Here is a 20,934-nt window from a genome sequence, read left to right as displayed (position 1 = left end):
TTTTCTTCTTTAGTCTGTTGACTGGTGAATTATGCTGATTGATCTCCTAATGCTGAGTCAGGTTGCATTCTTGGGATAAACCTGTATTTATCTCTGGTTGTGGTGTGTTATCCTTTTTATTAGTTACTGAATTTGATTAGCTGTTATTTTTTTGAGGATTTTTGCATATATGAGGGATAATGCTGCTGCTGCTGCTGCTAAGTCACTTCAGTCGTGTCCGACTCTGTGTGACCCCATAGACGGCAGCCCATCAGGCTCCCCTGTCCCTGGGATTCTCCAGGCAAGAACACTGGAGTGGGTTGCCATTTCCTTCTCCAGTGTGTGAAAGTGAAAAGGGAAAGTGAAGTCGCTCAGTCATGTCTGACTCGTAGCGACCCCATGGACTGCAGCCCACCAGGCTCCTCCGTCCATGGGATTTTCTAGGCAAGAGTACTGGAGTGGCTTGCCATTGCCTTCTCCGGAGGGATAATGAGTTTTCTTTTATTGTAATTTCTTTGTCAGATGTTGGTTTGCAGGACCTCAAGTTCATAAAATGAATTTGAAACTTTCCCTCCTATTTGTGTAGATTTTTTTCTCCCACTCTTTTTTTTTTTTAGTTCCTGGTTAGTTTTAGCATTGGTAATTTCTTGTGACCTGTCTTCAAGGTTATTGATTCTTTTCTTAGCTCTGTTAAGTCTGAACCTACCAAAGAACTTAAAATTATTTTCAGTATAGTTTTTGTTTTCAGCATTTCAGTTTGACTCAGCATTTCTGTTCAACTCTTGTACTTTCTGTCTCTGAATTGCCATCTATTATGCATATTATTTTTCTGCTCTGTTTGAGCCTTTGTCATTATTCATAATTACTTTTAATTCCTTGGCTGATAATTCCAACATATGACTTACATGATTTGCTTGCTCTTCAGATTTTGTGTAACATAGAGTTTTTTTGGAAGGAGGGTAGGAAATTACTTTATTTGAAGGAATAGTACAATGAACGAACTTGGATGGGTGTATTTGTATAAATTATAAAAAAGGTAATGATAACCCAGCATGCATGCATTACCTTGGTGACCAAGGAAACCACCCCCATGGCTAGGCCTACACTTTTCGATCAAATGCCAGCTATCATTTGCATGATGATAGAGACTGAAGTATATAGTATTTATGCCAAGAAGTAGGCATGACTCTTGTTCTATTAAATTGTTAGTATCGGAGTTGAATCAGTCTTGTCTGAAGTTGATGATTTATGGGTTTTTTGTTGTTGCTTTGGTTACCTTCAGTGTACTGTCAGCTGTAAATACTTCTGTCTTTACTTCATCCTTAAGGTGAGAGTTGACTTGCTGAATAGTTTAACTCAGTGTTTTTCCTCCACCTTTATCCTAAGCCTTACTTGTACACCTAAGGGTCAGAGGTTCTCTCTGTGCTCTCTTGTTCCTTCTCTTTTAGTAGAGTGGCATTGCGTATTACTGGGAGCTTGTTTGCCTTGTGGTAGGCTCGAGCCCTGGGAACTGTTTAACCTTGTGGTGGTGGGCAACAGACCTTAGTTTTCATCTAGACCAGTGTTAGTTTTAGACAGGCCCTTTGTTTTTCTCTCCTCAGTAATCACGCTTTTCCCCTGATAATGGTTGACCTCTGTTGTTTGGGGCCAGGATGACTTCCTTTCCTTCCCTTCTAATTTGAGGGAATTATAAAAGTTTGAATCATAAAACCATGAGAAGAAAGTACGGAAGAATACTTACGTATTTTCTGAGGATGGCTTAAGGTTGAAGCAAAGATTTTGGCTTATTTGTATAAAAATTTTAAACTAGTGAATATCAAAAAGTGCAAGTGGGGAAAGAAACATCCATGTACATTTAGCTGTAAAAGGAAATGGAGCTTTTACATTTGTAAAAGTAATGATTTTCATATAATTTTTGTAATTAGAATAATTGAAAAATGGATTTTTAACAAAGAAGAATATAAAGGCATGCAAAGTAAAGGTTTCTAATATGAAGATTATTTGTAATACAGAATGTCTCTTAAAAATTTCTCCATTTGAAGTTAGTTCTGCTAGATTATTTTAATATGATAATTTTTAAGGGCAAATTTGGAGAGAAGAGGAAGGAAGCATTTTTACAAGGGTTTAAAGCTGTTCAATTGGGAAATTTTTTGGTCTGTATTATTAGTTTGCATGTATTAATGGTTAATATGTGTGTCTTCTATGAGATCTTTGAGAGAGAAACTTTCAGGCTAAAAACATTTGTTTTCCTAAGCAAGATTATTACATTCTATCAATCTTTTAAGGGCTTCCCAGATTGTACTAGTGGTAAAGAACCCATCTGCCAATGCAGAAAACAAGAGAGACACAGGTTCAGTCCCTGGGTTGGGAAGATCGCTTGGAGAAGACAGTGGCAACCCACTCCAGTATTCTTGCCTGGAGAATCACATGGACAGAGGAGCCTGGCAGGCTACAGTCCATAGGGTTGAAAAGAGTCAGGTGTGACTGAAGCAACTTAGCACATTTCTCCTTTAATATTTTTCAGGTTTGAACCTACCGTGTATCAGAAGAGTGTACTTGGCTACTTGCTGGATTATTCAGAAGCCTTAGAAGAAAATTTTAGAAACTTAGTTGATGGTGTTAGCCTCTACTTTTTCTGTACAGTTCTTAGAAAAGCAGAGGGGTTTGCCAAAAGTGTACAGTAGTTAACAATAGTAGTAACATAGACTTCCTGGGCATTTGCTCCTTCATTACACTATGTATGTGACTGCTTCCCTGGTGGCTCAATGGCAACGAATCCACCTGCCAATGCGGGAGATGTGGGTTCAATCCCTGGGTTGAGAAAATCCCCTGGAGTAGGAAATGGCAACCCACTCCATTATTCTTGCCTGGAAAAGTCCATGGACAGAGGAGCCTGGCAGGTTACAGTCCAAGGTGTCACAAAGAGTCTGACACAACTGAGCACACACACGTGTGTGGCTACTAATTTCGTATTTGTACATTTGATGTACAAAATAGCCATTTGTAAATGGCTCTGTGGCATGGGGATTGACCAGTTTTAACCTTAGTGTTTGCATACTTGGTGAAAAGAGAAGTTGGTTAGCTTTCTGAATATTTCTTTTGACGATTTAATTGTAGGTAATATCAAAATGTGCCCTGGAGTAGCAGAATGTTTTGGGGATGTTGATTTGAATTTTAAGTCTGTAGTTAAAGTTTTCTTGAGGTCTCTTTTTTATGTGTGTCAGTTGTGATTTATAAAGAAAATGATCTAGGGGCCCCCAAATACTGAGCTTCTTTGAACATCGGCCTTAGAATTGGAGCACTATTTTATACACTCTTTAATTGAATAAATAAATTATCTGTAATAGTGAAGCACACATGGAGGGAGAAGACAATGCTTTCCTTTATATGGAGTAATTTATTTTTACCGCATGTTTATGTTATGTAGCGTTACATATAAATCCCATTATATGTAATCATGTGGCTTTTCTAGAATATGCCAAAGAAAGAAATGACTGCAAATTTCCCATGTTTCACTGTTTGTTTGTTTTGGTTTTGTTTCTTTGAAGCCAAATGCCATTAATTTAAGAAATGTGCCTCAAAACTGTATGTTCTTGATCATAAACCTTTATCTGGAAAGGAACATCAGTGGAATATAGTTAGCATGCTGAGATTTTTGAGTCGTTATTACTTTTTAGCTTAGGTTTTACTTTGAGTTTTCCTCATTTATAGCTTCAAACACAAGCGTAGATACTGTCTTACTTAACTAAGTTTCACGGATGTAAACAGACGTTCTTTGGGACTTTCAGTTTTGCCCCTACTTACTTGTGGCATAGTAGAGGCTTGTGAGGACACATATATAACCCTTTAGGAATGTAACCTGTTAAGAAGCTAGTGTCAAGTTGAAGGCGCAGAGTACAGACTGCGTCCAGCATATTTTAACGGTGGTTAACAGTGGACGCGTTTGTGAGCGGGTGATGAGCGCACAGGAAGGTGCTGTGGGACGCCCGGGGAGACCTGCTGTGTGCTCTTCTTAGAGTCCCTCATTCAGTGGGTTAGATAGTTTCAGTGCTATTACGTTCATTCTTCCTAAATTAAAAAAAAATTATCATTTAAAATCAGATATAGTCTTATTTTTAATAGAAAAATATTGAAAAGAAGTGGTACGTCCTGTGCATCCAGAATATAAATTAGAAACCAGGTAACAAACGTGGAGGCCCAGCAGAGATTTCTCGTTTTCTCCTTCTTTCCTATCTTCTTACCTTCATTTCTTCTCTCTCCCTCTTGCTCCGTCCACATAGCATCAAGAAGACAAAGTTATATCGATATGTTGGCTCTGTCAAAGACATTATTTGAGACTGTTCTCTTTGAAATACTAAGAATAGGCTGGTGTTTTGCATATATTACTTATAGGATCATTTTGGGATTTGCATTAAATTGGTACTTTAGTAACAATGTGAGCTCTTCTGGTGAATTATAACTCTTTCTCTGTGTCTCTTTAGAAATTATCCCCAGGAACCACCGTGCTTTTCTGGTGAAGCTCAAGTTTTATGAAGGCTTTGCATTATACCTCCATGATGAAATGAGATAATGTATGTAAGACATTGTTATGAAGGTGATGAATAACCCTGTAGAAGGAACATGAACTCTTATTTATGATTATGGCTTTCAATTTAGAGATTGTAAGTTCTTTTAGATGGGTTGGATTTATTAATAGAAAAAGGTATATAGTATATATATATATTGCTATTCATTAATTCAGTAACATGTACTGAGTATTTAATATGCACAAGTCTTGGATGCCGGGAGTATTATTATGAACAAGATAAACTGTCCTTGCTTTTATGGAACTTACGGTTTACTAGGGGAGACAAATATAAAACAATCATTTACACAATAAATGTTACATATACAGTTGTGATGAGTGCTAAGACAAATGGGAAAAGTTTTGAAAATCCATATTTGGTGGTTTGGTAATCTTGGGATCAGATGGCTTCCTTGAGGAAGTGACATTTGAGTTACTTTGTTGTTATTGTAAATGTGATTGAAAATTCAGTTTAAATAAGTGCTTAAGGAAATACTGAAATAAGCGGTTTGGGACATTTTTGGTGGTTCAGTAGTTAAGACGCTGCTTCCAATGCAGAAGGCACGGGTTTCCATCCCTGGTCAGGGAACTAAGCTCCAGCATGTTGCGGTCAAAAAAAAATTATTTAAGATTTAATAATAAACATCAGATGGTAAAGCATCTGCCTACAATGCGGGAGACCCGGGTTCAATCCCTGGGTTGGGAAGATCTCCTGGAGAAGGAAATGGCAACCCACTCCAGTATTCTTGCCTGGAAAATCCCATAGATGGAGGAGCCTGGTAGGCTACAGTCCATGGGGTTGCAAAGAGTCGGACACGACTGAGCGACTTCACTTTATGGTAACATAAATTTTTTTTTTTACATAAATTTATGTTCCATTCTGTTCTTAGTATTTCATTTGCGGAATTCACTTGAAATTGTTGACTTTCTTCATTGGCTTCCACAGTTCTTGGATATACTTGTATGAGTCTAAGACTTCGTAACCCAATCCAGTCTTTACCTTTGACAATAAATAAAAACTTCCAAGTTATAATGGATTTGAAATTTTTTGTTAAAATGCACTAAACTTACCTTGTATGCCATTCCAGTAGTACTTTTTAAATATTAAACCAAGCAAGGCATTTCTATTGTACATCTTTCTTAGACTGAACTTCTTAAAGGATAGAGGCCCTATCTCCAGAACCTTGCAGGATGTGAGACACATAATAAGTGTAAAATAAGCAAATCTATTATGGATAATCTGTGTTAAATAAGGATGAAATAGTTTGGTAACTGACTTTCCTGTTTCTTTTAACTTACTTTTTAGTGTAATACAGGGGCTTGGACTTAACAAAGTGGTTTTGAATACCAGTTCCTTAATGTGTAATCTTAGGCAAATAAACTTCTGTAAACCACATCTTCTTCATCTTAAAATCATGGGACTTCCCTAGTGGTCCAGTGGTTAAGATTCCGCACTTTCACCGCTGGTGGCTAGGGAACTAATATTCCATATGCCTTGAGGCGAGGCTAAAAAAAATGAACTGAATAAAATGAGATTACTTGTATAAAGTGCTTAGCACAGTGTCTAACATAACTGTTCCAAAAATGGTGGCTAATATTATTACAAGATATAGATCTTCTTCCTCTTACAGTGGGATAACTTCTAGATGAACCCATCACCATCAGAAGTTGAAAATATACTAAGTTGAAGATGCATTTAAAACAACTGATCTACTGAACATCCTAGCCTAAGTTTACCTAAATTCACCATGCTTAGAATACTTTCATAAGCCTGGACAAAGTCATCTAACACATAGCATATTTTATAATAAGGTGTTGCATATCTCATGTAATTTATTGAATCCTGTACTGAAAGTGGAAAGCAGAATGGTTCTATGAGTATAGAAAGGTTTTAAGTGTACATCACCTGTTAACCTTTGTGTTTGTTGCCTGGCTTGGCTAGAAGCTGCAGCTTCCTGCCAAGGCCCAGCATCAGGAGGGAGTATTGTACTGCTCTTACCCTGGGAAAAGATTACAATTCAGAATTCAAAATAAGATTTCTACTGAATACATATTGTTTTCACACTGTCCTAAAGTCAGAAAATCCTAGATCGAACCATTCTTGAGTTGGGGACCATCTGTGTATGCACTGAACTTTTTTATCTGTTTTATCTCTGATGTTTAAAACAGACACATGTAGTGACCCAGGATAGTGGTATATATTAGAGCAGCTAATTGGCCCTTTCTATAATTAAACTGAGTCAAAAAGTAAGAAGTTAATAACTAGTTGACTGTTTTGAAACAAAAGTTGATGAACTATTAATTATTGATAAGTGGGTAACTATGGCCCATATTGTAATGAATCCATTATCTTGCTTTATAAGTCAATTTTTTAAAAATAATAAACCAATAAATTTTTGTGGCTTTTTAAAAAACCAAATAATCCAACAATGCATTTGGATGTAGGAAATTTGCCTGAATTGATACATATATGTGTATGGATATATTTATAAACACATTTGGATTTGGGAATGGAAAGAGTAAAAAGCTGTAGTCTATATTTCTAAATTTTCAGCTTCTGTAAACTTGTTTTAAATACTTCTCTGTTACTGTCTTTGTCTATATAATGAAGTTCGGTTCAGTTTGTGAACTGAGTCGTGTCCGACTCTTTGCGACCCCATGAACCGCAGCACACCAGGCCTTCCTGTCCATCACCAACTCCTGGAGTCCACCCAGATCCATATCCATTGAGTTGATGATGCCATCCACACATCTCATCCTCTGTCATCCCCTTCTCCTCCTGCCCTTAATCTTTCCCAGCATCAGGGTCTTTTCAAATGAGTCAGCTCTTTGTATCAGGTGGCCAAAGTATTGGAGTTTCAGCTTCAACATCAGTCCTTCCAGTGAACTCCCAGGACTGATATAATGAAGTGCTGTAACTTATAATTTTAGTACTGTTAATATAACTCTTTACATTTACCAATATTGACATTTTCTGACTATCTTTATGAAAGTAAAGAATGTAAGGGAATTTAATTGAACAAATAAATATTTTAAGGTTTCAGATTTGGCTTTACATTTGTTTTTATTCTGTGTTACACTTTACATTTTTTTATTTGATTTGATTATGTTTACACTTATGATTTGCTGGCAAAAATAATGTAAATACAATTGAATTTTTTTTTAACAACTTGGGGGTTAGGGATGCTGACCTGTAGTACAGCAGAAGATCTGAAGTACTTTGCATTTGGTCCTTGCCTTGGAGTCAGAGGTTCTGCATTTGTGGATTCAACTGGATGGTGTAGTAGTACTATGGTTGCTGCTGCTGCTGCTGCTAAGTCACTTCTGAAAAAGCCTGTGTGTAAGTGACTCCACAGTTCAGTTTCATTTTGTTCAAGGGTCAACTGTACTGCCTGAAACAAAGCAAAAGATGCCAGCAAACAACAAAATCCATTAAGGCCTTTTCATTTTACATTAAAAAAAAAAAAAAGAATTTCAAGTTTTTCCATAAGCAAAATATCCACAAATTAGTAGTTTATTGTTTTTGTTGTTGTTAAACCCTAGGTACTAATTGTCGTCAAGCGATTCATAGACTAGTATCTGGAATATAGTTGTAACTACATAAGATGTTTGGATTGAAAATGCTAATGAAGATATATGACCATCTGAAAAACTTTGTTTCTGCATTTGAAACGTTTTGACTTTGATTTGCATGCTTTTCGGAACACTTAAAAGGACAGCATTCTACATGTCTTGGGGGTTCTTCGGAGAAGGCAATGGCAGCCCACTCCAGTACTCTTGCCTGGAAAATCCCATGGTTGGAGGAGCCTGGTAGGCTGCGGTCATACACGACTGAGCGACTTCACTTTCACTCATTGGAGAAGGAAATGGCAACCACTCCAGTGTTCTTGCCTGGAGAATCCCAGGGACGGGGGAGCCTGGTAGGCTGATGTCTGTGGGGTCACACAGAGTCAGACACGACTGAAGTGACTTAGCAGCAGCAGTAGTGGGTTCCTAGGGGTCCGTTTACAGGATGTTGCCTACAAAATTAAAGTCAGCTGGCACCTTTATGTAAGGTAACCTGACAGTCTCTCCTTCTAAAAGTGAGTGATATTTATGTGATAATAGTGTTATTTGCAGCTTTTCTCAAACGACTTTATTTATATTTTCTCACTTGCTCCTAGAATATCACTGAGATTAGGAAGCAGGCAGTTTCAGTTAAGCATCTGTGTCATGCCAAAAATCACAAAGCAAGTCATTGATAATTTGGTATCTGAATGTCAATCTTCTTATGTTTTCTCCATGTTAAATTATTTTCACCAGGTTATTTTACTGGTTCCTTAATCCAAGTTGAGATTTTAGAAATCTTAGCCTGTAAGGTGATTTGCTAAGTATTATACAGTATGTACTGAAAGAGTGGACTTGGAAGTTAAAGATTGCACAAAAATTAAATTTTTCTCTCAGCTTGCCAGTATGCATTTCTAGACATGGTTTTCCTTTGTTTAATTATTACACTTCTACATTTGGCCTTTAGATTAGAAGAATTAGACCATGATGATTAAAATCTGGAAAGAACTCTTCCTTGTAGTTTAAGTTTTTAACCTATTAGCAGTGGCCATGTATTTTCTATTTCAAAAACAGCTTAGGTGTTGTAAGAAAGTGGATAAAAGCCTTATGTCTATTTAAAATATTCAGATTTCTAAATTCCTTTAAAAAGGTAACTTTACGTGGAGGTTTAGAAAAATCTTTAAGAAACTGAAATTTAGGATAGATTTTTATTGTGCCAGAAGAATTTTGGGAGCTGATGTAATCATTAGCGGCCGTGGAAATAAAACCCACAACTGGGATTTTAAAAATTATCTTTAATAAAAGTATGTCAGAAGATTTCTCACTGACATCAGTATGGATGCTTGATTTAGAATGCAACGGTTAGATCAAAGAAGTAATTGTTCTAAGTTGGAGATGTGTGCTGGATGGGTTACAACGTCCTGTTGTGATTGGACGGGAAGTAAACATAATTTATTTTCCTGAACTATGATTGGCTAAAACTCGTTTCTTTCCTCGATATTTTTCTAACAACTGAATTCGGGGCCTTTCCAAATCGTTTTTATTGTCAGACCAGCGAGTTTGGGGTATGTACTAGTATTAAAAGTACTCAAATGGTGGAGAAACTTCTTGAATTTTAAGAGTGTTGACAAAAGCCCTCAACCGGGTGTTTGGCTTTCTTAAAACAAAGCAGTAGCGAGGTGTAAATGTCTGAATAGCTCAAAACCATAGTGAGTGTTAGGGCTTCCCTTGTGGCTCAGCTGGTAAAGAGTCCGCCTGCAAAGTGGGAGAGCTAGGTTCGATCCTTGGGTTGGGAAGATCCCCTAGAAATGGAAAAGGCTACCCACTCCAGGATTCTGGCCTGGAGAATTCCATTGTATAGCCCATGGGGTCGCAAAGAGGCGGACACCACTGAGCGTGTAGCGCGTGTCGCCCCAAACAGGATGAAAGGATGACAGTGTTTTCTTCATGTTCATTTAAAGACGTGTACTGTGTTTCTGCACTGACTGAGTTGTGTGGGCTGAGTTTTCAGTTGAAAGTGTTGCTCTGCGTTGCTGCTGGGACTGCGGGACTGTTAATTCAGGCTGAATTCGGGCTAACTCAGACTGCAGGGCGCCATTTGTTCTGGTGGGGAAAAAAATCACTCTGGAGATGCGGCTGTTAATCTGGAGTTTGTTTTGCGACCCAGAGTAGAACCAGGACACTTCACTTTCACCTCACTCAACCGCCCTCCCAACCCCCCACTTCTCAAGGAGCGACCCCAAACACTACGTTTCTGAAAGACTACAGTCCCTTCTCCCGCCCCTACTATTTTTTCCCATCCAGCCTGGCCCCCGGCCGCCACGTCGGGCACTACTTTCCGTCCGCGGGGCTTCCCGCGACCCTCTCCCGCGGCTCCCTCCCCCAGCCGCGCCGGCGGAAGGAGACGCGCGGCGCCGCAGCCGCGTCTGAGGGAGAGGCGGAGGAGTACCGGCCGCGGCGCGGCGGCGGCGGCAGCGGCCGGGGCTGCGTCGGGCTCTCAGGCGGCGCGGGGAAATTTTGTCAGTTTCTTTCTTTCATTTGTGGAACTGTAGCTGGAGGCTGCAGGTCGGCGAGTCCAGGGCAGTGTTGGGGACTGAGTGGCTGAGCTCGCTGTGCCCTTCTGGGCAGGGCGTCCGGTGCGTCCCCGTCTGCGCTCGCTCGCGGGGCCGCCGCCTCCCCCGGGTGCGCTGTCCTCGGCATGGACAGCCGGTAGGAGCGGGGTGCCGGCGATTCCCTGGCAGCCGAGGCGGCGGCCGCTGCTTTGGCAGTGACGGCTATGGCGGTGGAGACGCGGCCGGAGCTGGTGGGGAAGCGGTTCCTGTGCCTGGCGCTCGGCGAAGAGGCGCGGCTGGAGCGCGGGGAGAGCGGACGCGGCTGGCGGGGCTGGCGAGCGGGGGTGATCCGAGCGGTGTCACACAGGGACCGCCGCAATCCCGACCTGGCGGTAAGAGCGCGAGCACCCCTCAGCCTCCCGCCCGCGGCCGCGCCCCCGCTCGCGGTCCCGCCGCCGCGCAGTGTGGGGCTGCCTCCGGCACCGGGCTCAGCCGGGCCAACTGGCGGTCACGCCCCTCTCCTGCGCGCTCGGGCGGGTTTGCCCACATCCCCTGCCGGGGTCGCTTCTCCTGTGGAGGCGGTGATCCGGCGGGGCTTCCAGGCGCCCGCCGGGGCCGTCCGGCCACTGTCCGGGTGGGGTTCGGCCGCGGCCTGCCCTGCGGTGCCCCGGCGGCCGCGGAGACCTTCCGGAAAGGAGGGGCTGCGCGCCCGGCGCCGCGCGTGCAGGTGGGGACGGGGGTGGGCCGCTCGTGGCGGTGAGGGGCCCGCTGCACCCGCGTCTGTTTGCAAAACTCTTAGTGCAGAGGGTTTAGAGATGTAAAACTTACCCTTAAGGTTGCTGAAGGGGAGGGAGGAAAGAAAAGAGGTCTTTGGTTTTCCAGCCTGTCTTGAGATTCCTACGTATTTTCGAGGCAAAGGCCTTGGCAATGGCAGGTGTCCTGATTAAACCTTTTTATACAGTAGATACTTGGTTTTCTAACCGGAAACGAAGAAAGTGGAAAATTTCGGTTTGGAGGGTCGTGGAAATTAATATCGCTCTCCCTCCCTCTCTTCTTTCCTTGGGATTTTTTTTTCCATTAGTTTTTGTTGTTGTTGTTAGACGGGAATAGTTCTTTAAACTTATCCGTTCCTGGGTTTTATATGACTTTAAGTGAAACGAAATATTGTAAATGAAAACGTTTAATACCCCGCGAAACCTTAAAGTGGCTTTTTTTTTTTTGCTTGCTTTTCCTTACATGTGACACTGCCAATAGTTTCTTTCAGTAGTGTAGGAATGTACAAGATTCTGAGACGGGATACGCTGTTAGTGTTCCAGTAACATTTTCACTAGGGGACAGGTTGGAGTTAAGGAGCCAAGTAGAGGCAGGATATTGATAGATTTTGAAAGATTGATTTATGAATACATGATCCATGAAGTTTATTGGTAATTCCCTGGGGTATTTTTCACTGAATATTTAAAATTTGGAAACTTTTATCTTTTTGTTTATGTGCAGGTTTACAGTTCCGAAATTTCTTTAGTATCTATACGTGTACATACCTAATATTTTTGTTGGAGGTTTTGAGTCTGTTTTCCTTAAGCCCAGTTTCATGAATGTAGTCAGTGATACGGTTTCTTGCTGCCTGTATTAATGTCGGCTTGATATTGCAAAGCATGTTTGCAGAATAGAGGTAATTTTGGAGATTCTGGTTGGTTTTTCTCACTGAAAAAAACAGAATCAGCTTTTTAAAAAAACAACCCAAACATTTCTTAACGGTGCTGCAGACTGGCAGTTCAGTGAATTTGCGTAAAAAGCGTGTGTTGATTTTATTTTTCTTCCTTTTACTCTGATATGTAATTGTCTTAACTTTATGTGGAAGGTAGATTATGGGTTAGCAATTTTAAATGGTTTCAAAACAAACATGGAATGATGTTTTGTTTTCCACAAATTTTTAGTAGATACGTGAGAATTGGGTGATGTAGTTTTAAATTATGAGTATCACTGGTGACCGTCAATTTATCAAAGTTAAATATATTAAAAACTTATATGAGAATTTAAATGATATAAGGAGAGGGGAGTTTTCAAATACTTGAAAAGGCAAGGTAATAGATTCAGTTCAGTTCAGTTCAGTCGCTCAGTCGTGTCTGACTCTGCGACCCCATTTAAAAATGAAAAGTGTATGTGGATGGAGGAAATCGGCTGGAAAGAGCAAGAAGGAGTTTTCTCAGATGATGGAAATGTTTTGCATCTTGATTGTTGATTACATGTGTTCATACATACATTAAAACTCATTGAATTGTGTACTTAATAACTGTGCATTTCATTTGTGCAAATTTTACCTCAGAAATGTGTTTTGAACTATACTGTAACTGTGTGAACCTGTGACAGTTTTCCTTTAACTGTCTTTAAAAAATTTACAGTATAATCTGAGTTTTTAGCCTAGAGCCTACAGATTTAGAGTTATTTTCAAACTTTATTATGTTCATATCTCTTTACATTCATGTTACCTAAGTTAAATGAAACTTGAGACAGTTTAGCATCACCAAAATATAATCGGATGATATATTTTTGTGGCTGCAGAATGAATCAAGGCCAAAGGAGCTTGATCAGTTATATGGAAAATACTATTAAATAGGCCATTTTGGTTTTTTGTTACTGCATGTATATGTAATTTAAAACTTAACAGGGTCATTAGTAATCTCAGCTGTGCATGTGTTTATGGCACATGATTTGGGAGGATAATTAGTTTAGGGGATGATGATGATTTAGTCACTAAGTTGTTCCCAACTCTTCTGACTCCATGGACTGTAACCCACCAGGCTCCTTTGTCTGTGGGACTAACCAGGCGAGAATACTGGAGTGGGTTGCCATTTCCTTCTCCAGGAGATCTTCCCACCCCAGGAATGGAAACCAGGTCTCCTGCGTTGCAGGCAGATTCTTTACCAGATGAGCCATAAGAGAAGCCCAGTATTTGTTCACTTGGCTGCACTGGGTCTTAGTTGTGGCACTCAGGATCTTTGATCTTATCTAGGGCATGTAGGTCCTTTAGTTTCAGCATGTAGGATCTGGTTCCCTCACCAGGGGTCAGATCCAGGCTTCCTGCCTTGGGAGCACAGAGTTTTAGCCACTGGACCACCAGGGAAGTTTAGGGGGTACTATCTCTCAAAAGTTAGTCAGTTTCTCTTAATTTTTTTTCTTATATATGAAGAATTTATATGTGCATTAGTTTCCTGTGGAGCTTACCCTGTGGCTCAGGTGGTAAAGAATCCACCTGCGGTGCGAGAGACCTGGGTTCAATCCCTGGGTTGGGAAGATCCCCTGGAGAAGGGAATGGCTACCCATTCCAGTATTTTGACCTGGAGAATTCCATGGACTGTACAGTCTATGGGGTCACAAAGAGTCAGACACTGCTGAGCGACTTTCTCTTTGATTTCATGTACTACTGTTAACTATTTATCACAACCTGGATGATTGAAACCACTAGTCTTCAGCCATTTTTGGCACCAGAGACTGGTTTTCTAGAAATTTTTCCATGGGAGTCGGGTGGGGGTGGTTTTGGGATGATTCAAGCACATTACATTTATTGTGCACTTTATTTCTATTTTGTGGCAATCTCAGGATATTCTGTGTTGACTTTAGGGTTAAGGTCCGTGTTCCTATGAGAATCTAATGCTGCTGCTGATCTGACAGGAGGTGGAACTCAGGCATTATTCCTAGTGATGGGGAGCAGCTGTAAATGCAGATAAAATTCATGCTGGCCAGCCTGCTATGCTCCCTGGCTCCTAACAGGGTTGGGACCCCTGCCTGATTTAAGCAATACAAATGAATTATATTTTAATGGTTCTGGAGATGAGAAGTCTAACTTGTGGGTTTCCGTAGGCTGAAATCAAGGTGTGATTAGAACTTGCTCTTTTCTGGAGGCTCTAGGGGAGATGATTTCCTAATTCCTTTTCTAATTTGTAGAAGCAGCCCACATTCCTTGGCTCATGGTCCTCTTCCTCTTTAAAAGCCAGCAATTTATCTTTCTGTTTTTCTATAGTTACATCACCCTCTTGACTCTCCTGTTTCCCTTTAAACACTTCTAAGTACCCTTGTGATCATATTGGGCCTACCCAGATAATCCAGGATAATCTCCACATCTGCTAATTAACAACCTTAATTCCATTTCTGTTCTCTTTTGCCATGGAAGTTTAACATCGGTACAGGTTTCATGTATTAGGACATGAATATTTTGGGGGTGGCATTCTGCCCTACACACCATGGTACCAAAAAATACCTCTTACATTATGAATATATGATTTAATACAAATCAATTGAGGCTAAAATGTTTATGCTGCAAGTTTTAATGATATCACTATCTGATCTCTTAAGTAAATGAGTAAATTTGTAGACGTTTTACACAGCTGTACTTGGATAATTTCACATATTTTGTTGGTTACATTTAAGAAATGTCTTGAAAAATCTGGGATATTTTGGAATTATATTAACCAACAAAAGACTTTATCTGAACTCTTTTTATTTAGGAGGGCCAAGTTATTGATGAAGTAAAATAGATATTGAGCCCTCACCATGTTTTTTTTTTTTAGCTTCATTGTTTAGAAAGTTTCTTGCTTTGTTATACATGCTGAACATTTATGACTGCCAAATGTATCAGGTTTTTCCCAGTACCCAGAAGGAACCAAAAATCATAGCATTGTGTTTTGCAGACCAAACATTTAAGTTTGTACATAGGGGAATTGTCTCATGGTCACTTAGTGAGGAGTAGGTAATCCTGAAACATTGATTTTAAACTATTCTAAACTGTGTACTGGGCTTCCCACATGGCCCAGTGTGAAGAATCTGCCTGTCAATGCATGAGACATGGGTTCACTTCATGGCTGGAGAAGATACACTGGAGAAGGAAATGGCAACCCACCCAATATTATTGCCTCGGAAATTCTGTGGAGAGACGAGCTTTGTGGGCTACAGTCCATGGGATCGTGAAAGTGGGACACACCAGTGACTAAAAAACAGCAAATGGTGTGAATTGCATGTTTCTGTGTAAAATTAAAGAAACTTTTGTTTCCGCCCTTTTCACCTGTGATAGAACATTCTGGCACACATTTTGATGCCATTAATTTAAAACAGAATGTTGTCATTCAGTTTACTCGCTTAGTCTTTTCCAACTCTTTGCAACCCATTGGGATGTAGCACACCAGGCTTCCCTGTCCTTCACCAACTCCCAGAGCTTGCTAAAACTCATGTCCATTGAGTCAGTCACGCCATCTCCTACTCCAGTCATCTCATACTCTGTCGTCCCCTTCTCCTCCTGCCTTCAACCTTTCCCAGCATCAGGGTCTTTTCTAATGACTCAGTTCTTTGCTTCAGCTGGTCAAAGTATTGGAGTTTCAGCTTCAACATAAGTCCTTCCAGTGAATATTCAGGACTGATTTCCTTTAGGATGGACTGGTTGGATCTCCTTGCTCTCCAGGGGACTCTCAAGAGTCTTTTCCAACACCACAGTTTAAAAGCATCAATTTTTTGGCGCTTAACTTTCTTTATAGTCCAACTCTCACATCCATACGTGACTACTGAAAAAACCATAGCTTTGTCTAGATGGACCTTTGTTGGTAAAGTAATGTCTCAGCTTTTCAATATGCTATCTAGGTTGGTCATAGCTTTTCTTCGAAGGAGCAGGCGTCTTTTAATTTCATGGCTGCAGTCTTGATATGCAGTGATTTTGGAGCCCAAGAAAATAAAGTCTTGTCACTGTTTCTATTGTTACCCCATCTATTTGCCATGAAGCGATGGGACCGGATGCCATGGTCTTAGATTTTGGAATGTTGAGTTTTATGCCAGCTTTTCACTCTCCTCTTTCACTTTCATCAAGAGGCTCTTTAGTTCTTCTTCACTTTTTGCCATGAGGGTGGTGTCGTCTGCATATCTGAGGTTATTGATATGTCTCCTGGCAGTCTTGATTCCAGCTTGTGCTTCATCCAGCCCGGTGTTTCTCATGATGTACCCAGCATATAAGTTAAATAAGCAGGGTGACAAGATACAGCCTTGACGTACTCCTTTGCCAATTTGAAACCAGCCTGTTGTTCCATGTCCTGTTCTAACTCTTGCTTCTTGATCTGCATACACATTTCTCAGGAGGCAGGTAAGGTGGTCTGGTATTCCCATCTCTTTAAGAATTTTCCACAGTTTGTTGTGATCCACTCTGTCAAAGGCTTTTGCATAGCCAATAAAGCAGATGTTTTTCTGGAACTCTCTTGCTTTTTCTATGACCCAAGGGATGTTGGCAATTTGATTTCTGGTTCCTCTACCTTTTCTAAATCCAGTTTGAACATTTGAAAGTTCTCAGTTCCTGTACTGTTGAAGTCTCGGTTGGAGAATTTTGAGCATTACTTTTCTAGCATATGAGATGAGTGCATCTGTGTGGTAGTTTGAGCATTCTTTGGCATTGGAATGAAAACTGACCTTTTCCAGTCCTGTGGCCACTGCTGAGTTTTCCAAATTTGCTGGCGTATTGAGTGTAGCACTTTAACATCATCATCTTTTAGAACTTGTAGCTCAGCTGGAATTCCATCACCTCCACTACCTTTGTTTGTAGTAATGCTTCCTAAAGCCCACTTGTCTTCGGACTCCAGGATGTCTGGCTCTAAGTGAGTGTGATCACACCGTTGGTGTTATCTGGGTCATGAAGATCTTTTTTGTTGTTGTGTGTATGCTTGCCACCTCTTCTTAATATCTCCTGCTTCTGTTAGGTCCATTCCATTTCTGTCCTTTATTGTGCCCATCTTTGCATGAAATGTTCCCTTAGTATCTCTAATTATTCTTGAAGAGATCTCCAGTCATTCTCTTAGCTTCATATAGGGATGATACTGCATTTGAAAGTAAAAATCTCTAGCTTTTTCAACATAATTGAAAGTATATAGGCCATTTTCCAAAGTTTGTAGGTTAAATGTAATACGTTTTGGTGATTGTAAGTTATGTGCAAAGAATATCTTCATCTTTGAAACTCATATTTTCTTTCTACTTTTCAGTAGAAGTGTTTAGTAAATGTTCTGCCGAATGGCAAATAAATTAATGAGTATCATAAATTTTTTGTTCTTACCAACAATCTCAGTTGTCAATTATTATTTCCTCTTAATTTTGAATCTCCTTTTTTATTGTGTGAAACTGTGTACCTAAGTTGTTACTTCCTCTTTTCATTATCCTGTGGTTTGACTGAAGAGTAGGTGATGGTATTCCTAAGCCAATCAGGGAATTAACTCCTCTGGTTACATTGATGGGTACTAGCCTTAAATAAGTCCAGTCAGAATGAAGCCAAAGAGTACTGTGTAGGTGTTAGTCTGGAATTGCCGCAGCTGCTTTCCTATTTTAAGGTAAGCCAGTTTGAGGACAAAGTTGAAATATAGAGACTAACAATATTGAAAAGGCACCAAAAAAATATGACTGATCACATTGCTTTTCTGAAACCTAAATATCATGATTGAGTTTTTCACTTAGAAAACTTGTCATTACGAAGAATGACTTTATTTCTGTTTTTGTTGGTGTTTCTTTTCTTTGGTACCAAAAGCACCATAAATGATACACATGGTAATATTTCTTTGCCTCTTGTTTTGAAAGCATTTGAAATATAGCCTTTTTTTCATATTCATGTGTTATTTACGGTTGAGACATTAGATTTTTGTTATATGACTTTGAATAATTTCAGTTGTTCTTTTCAAGAAGGGTAATATGTTCTACTCTTTTGTGTCCAGATGTATCCCAGAACTTTACAAAATTAATGTATATAAAAGATGTTACATAGTTTTCTTAGTAATTTAAAATAAATACCTAAAATTTTATGTCAGGAAGTGTGCCATTATGAAAGAGAAATCTCAGCAAAGAGGTAGTAGTAATATTTTAGAAATTAAAAAGAAATAGCAGCCTTTACTTTTTAGGCTATATACCATAAATGTTGTATTTTTCTACTCTGTCATTTTAGCCAGGTTTTTTAATGGTAGCAATTTGGTGGTACCAAACACTGCTGATATCATGTTTCAAGATTTGACAGTGATTAATTTCTGCCTAATACTCCGATAAACATTTTTTTCAATGTGGATTTTTAATAAATGTGTTTTGTTTGATGTAAAATTATTAATCTGACAAATTGGTATGGATTGTATACTGTATCCTTTAAGATTATTGCTTACTAAATATTGAAATGCTTAAGATGTTGAAACATTCTCTGAAATTATCTAATTGGGTAGAATCTTTTCATGTAGAATTTGTAGTCATTTTGTATTTTAGCTATTTTATGAAATTACATTAGTAAACTCAAAATTTTTTTGTCTTATTATATAGAACCTGTTGATTTGATTATAGGATACTTGGTTAATTAAGAGAAAGCAGTTTATTATTCATTTACTGTTTGGTTGGACTTGGTGCTAAAATTCTAAGGTTGCAACATGGTCTAGACCTGTTTCCTGGATGCAGCCAGTTGAAACTATGAGTCACATAGAATTTGAGGAGGGTAGATAAGTGCTTACATCTTTGAATAAAAAGTGTGAGTACAGTTATTTCTGCCTTTTGGGGTTTATTGGCTAGTAGGCTTCTTTGGAATTAATAAAAAAGTTTGGATTACATGTAGTATTTCGTCTGTATTTGTTCAAGTCAGCCAAACAAAATAGATCTTAGTAGAACATATTTTGAAGTTAATTTGAATAAATAGGAACTAAATGTATAAGTATACATAATAATACATAACTGATGACAAAGATTACTTAAAATGTTTAAGCACTTGATTTATAGTTTGGGTCTCAGTTTTCTCATTTATTCCATTTAGTGAATGCAGTTGGTCTAGAGTTCAGAGTTTTTCCTATTCTGTAGTTCTAGATTTGTGATGTTGATATAGTTTCTTTTTAAAACCTGTACTGTCTTAGAATAAAGTGTCTATTAAGCAAAAATAAATTTTAGGTTTGTCCCAATAGCTTTATTTACAAGTTTTGAAACATTTCATAATAACATATCTATTATGTTACCTTATTACAGAGACCACAATTCTATGTAAATAATGTAATTTCTGTGCAGCGTTTCTTCTGGATAATAAAAAATGCAGTTATAGGATTTGGATTTTTATGATCAAATAAATTGAAATAGAATAAAGAAATATCTAAAGGCTATAGTATTGGTACTTAAAATAATTTAGTATATTTCTTCATGTTCCTGGTCATTTTGATCATCTACATTTAATTCTTGGTGAAGATATCCTGTAGTTCAAATTGATTAAAAGAAGTAAAAAAATTACTTCTTTCAATGAACATAGTACTTCACACTTTCAAAGCTTAAAATAGAAAAAGGACCCTTCCAGTGCTATGATAAATAGCCCCCCTGAACCTTTGCTTTCTTGATTTTTGCAGTCCAGTGCTTCGAATCCTTTAGGGAGGTTCTTTTTTTCAGTCACTTAGTGACTTTAGTTATTTTAGTTCCTCCCATCTTTTTAATTTAGCATTAGAGAGTCAGTCCTTTGCTGCCTGTTTATTTTTGTGTTTCAAATCTTAATCCCCTTATTATTTATATGGAATTATTTATATTGGTATCTCTCAGTTGGTAAAGAATCTGCTTGCAATGCAGGAGACCCTGGTTCGATTCCTGGTTTGGGAGGATCTGCTGGAGAAGGGATAGGCTACCCACTCCAGTATTCTTGAGCTTCTTTTGTGACTCAGCTGGTAAAGAATCTGCCTGCAGTGTGGGAGACTTAGGTTCGATCCCTGGGTTGGGAAGATTCCCTGGAGAAGGGAATAGCTACCCATTCCAGTATTTTGGCCTAGAGAATTCCATGGACTGTATAGTCCATGGAGTCGCAAAGAATCGGACATGACTGAGTGACTTTCACATGGCAGGTATTTGAATTTTAAGTTTAATTTAGCATCTTCATTTCAGATGTCTTCTATTATTTGCTATATTGCTATATTTAAAAAGTGCATTGTAAATTTAGAAGATTTCCTGTCTCATGCCACAGAAGTTAGAAACAGTAGAACATGAAGTAGAAACTTAAGTCAGCATTTGTAGACTAGAGTTTAGAATTTTTCAAGGCTATGAGAGGTGTGAAAATGACTATCACTTGTTCAGTCCCTTAGTCGTGTCCAACTCTTTGCGACCCCATGGACTGCAACATGCCAGGCTTCCCTGTCCTTCATTATCTCCCAGAGTTTGCTCAAATTCATGTCCATTGAGTCAGTGATGCCATCCAACCATCTCATCCTCTGTCGCCCCCTTCTCCTCCTGCCCTCAATCTTTTCCAGAATCTAAGGAGCTGAAAAATCTGATACATCTGTCAAAATTAGT

General features: G+C 39.2%; 1 protein-coding gene across 3 annotated transcripts in view; it reads left to right on the top strand.

Moving 5' to 3' along the window:
• The window catches only part of JMJD1C (jumonji domain containing 1C), a 330,340-nt gene that overhangs the window by 35,814 nt on the left and 273,592 nt on the right, over positions 1-20,934 (top strand). The window contains exon 1 of one of the 3 annotated variants that reach the window (XM_088841916.1): positions 10,745-11,033. The exons of 1 other annotated variant lie outside the window; for it this stretch is intronic. In XM_088841916.1, the coding sequence (XP_088698042.1) occupies positions 10,866-11,033 (168 nt within the window). In that variant the 5' untranslated portion in view covers positions 10,745-10,865. Of the gene's footprint in view, positions 1-10,744; positions 11,034-20,934 lie in introns of those variants that run through there. One more of the 3 variants, XM_055425633.2, reaches the window with a different exon arrangement.

The sequence above is a fragment of the Moschus berezovskii genome, chromosome 12 (genome assembly GCF_049115385.1).
Source record: "Moschus berezovskii isolate FMDL1 chromosome 12, NW_MosBer_1.0, whole genome shotgun sequence".
NCBI classification, from domain to species: Eukaryota; Metazoa; Chordata; class Mammalia; order Artiodactyla; family Moschidae; genus Moschus; species Moschus berezovskii.
This window is presented reverse-complemented; position numbering and strand designations above follow the sequence as displayed.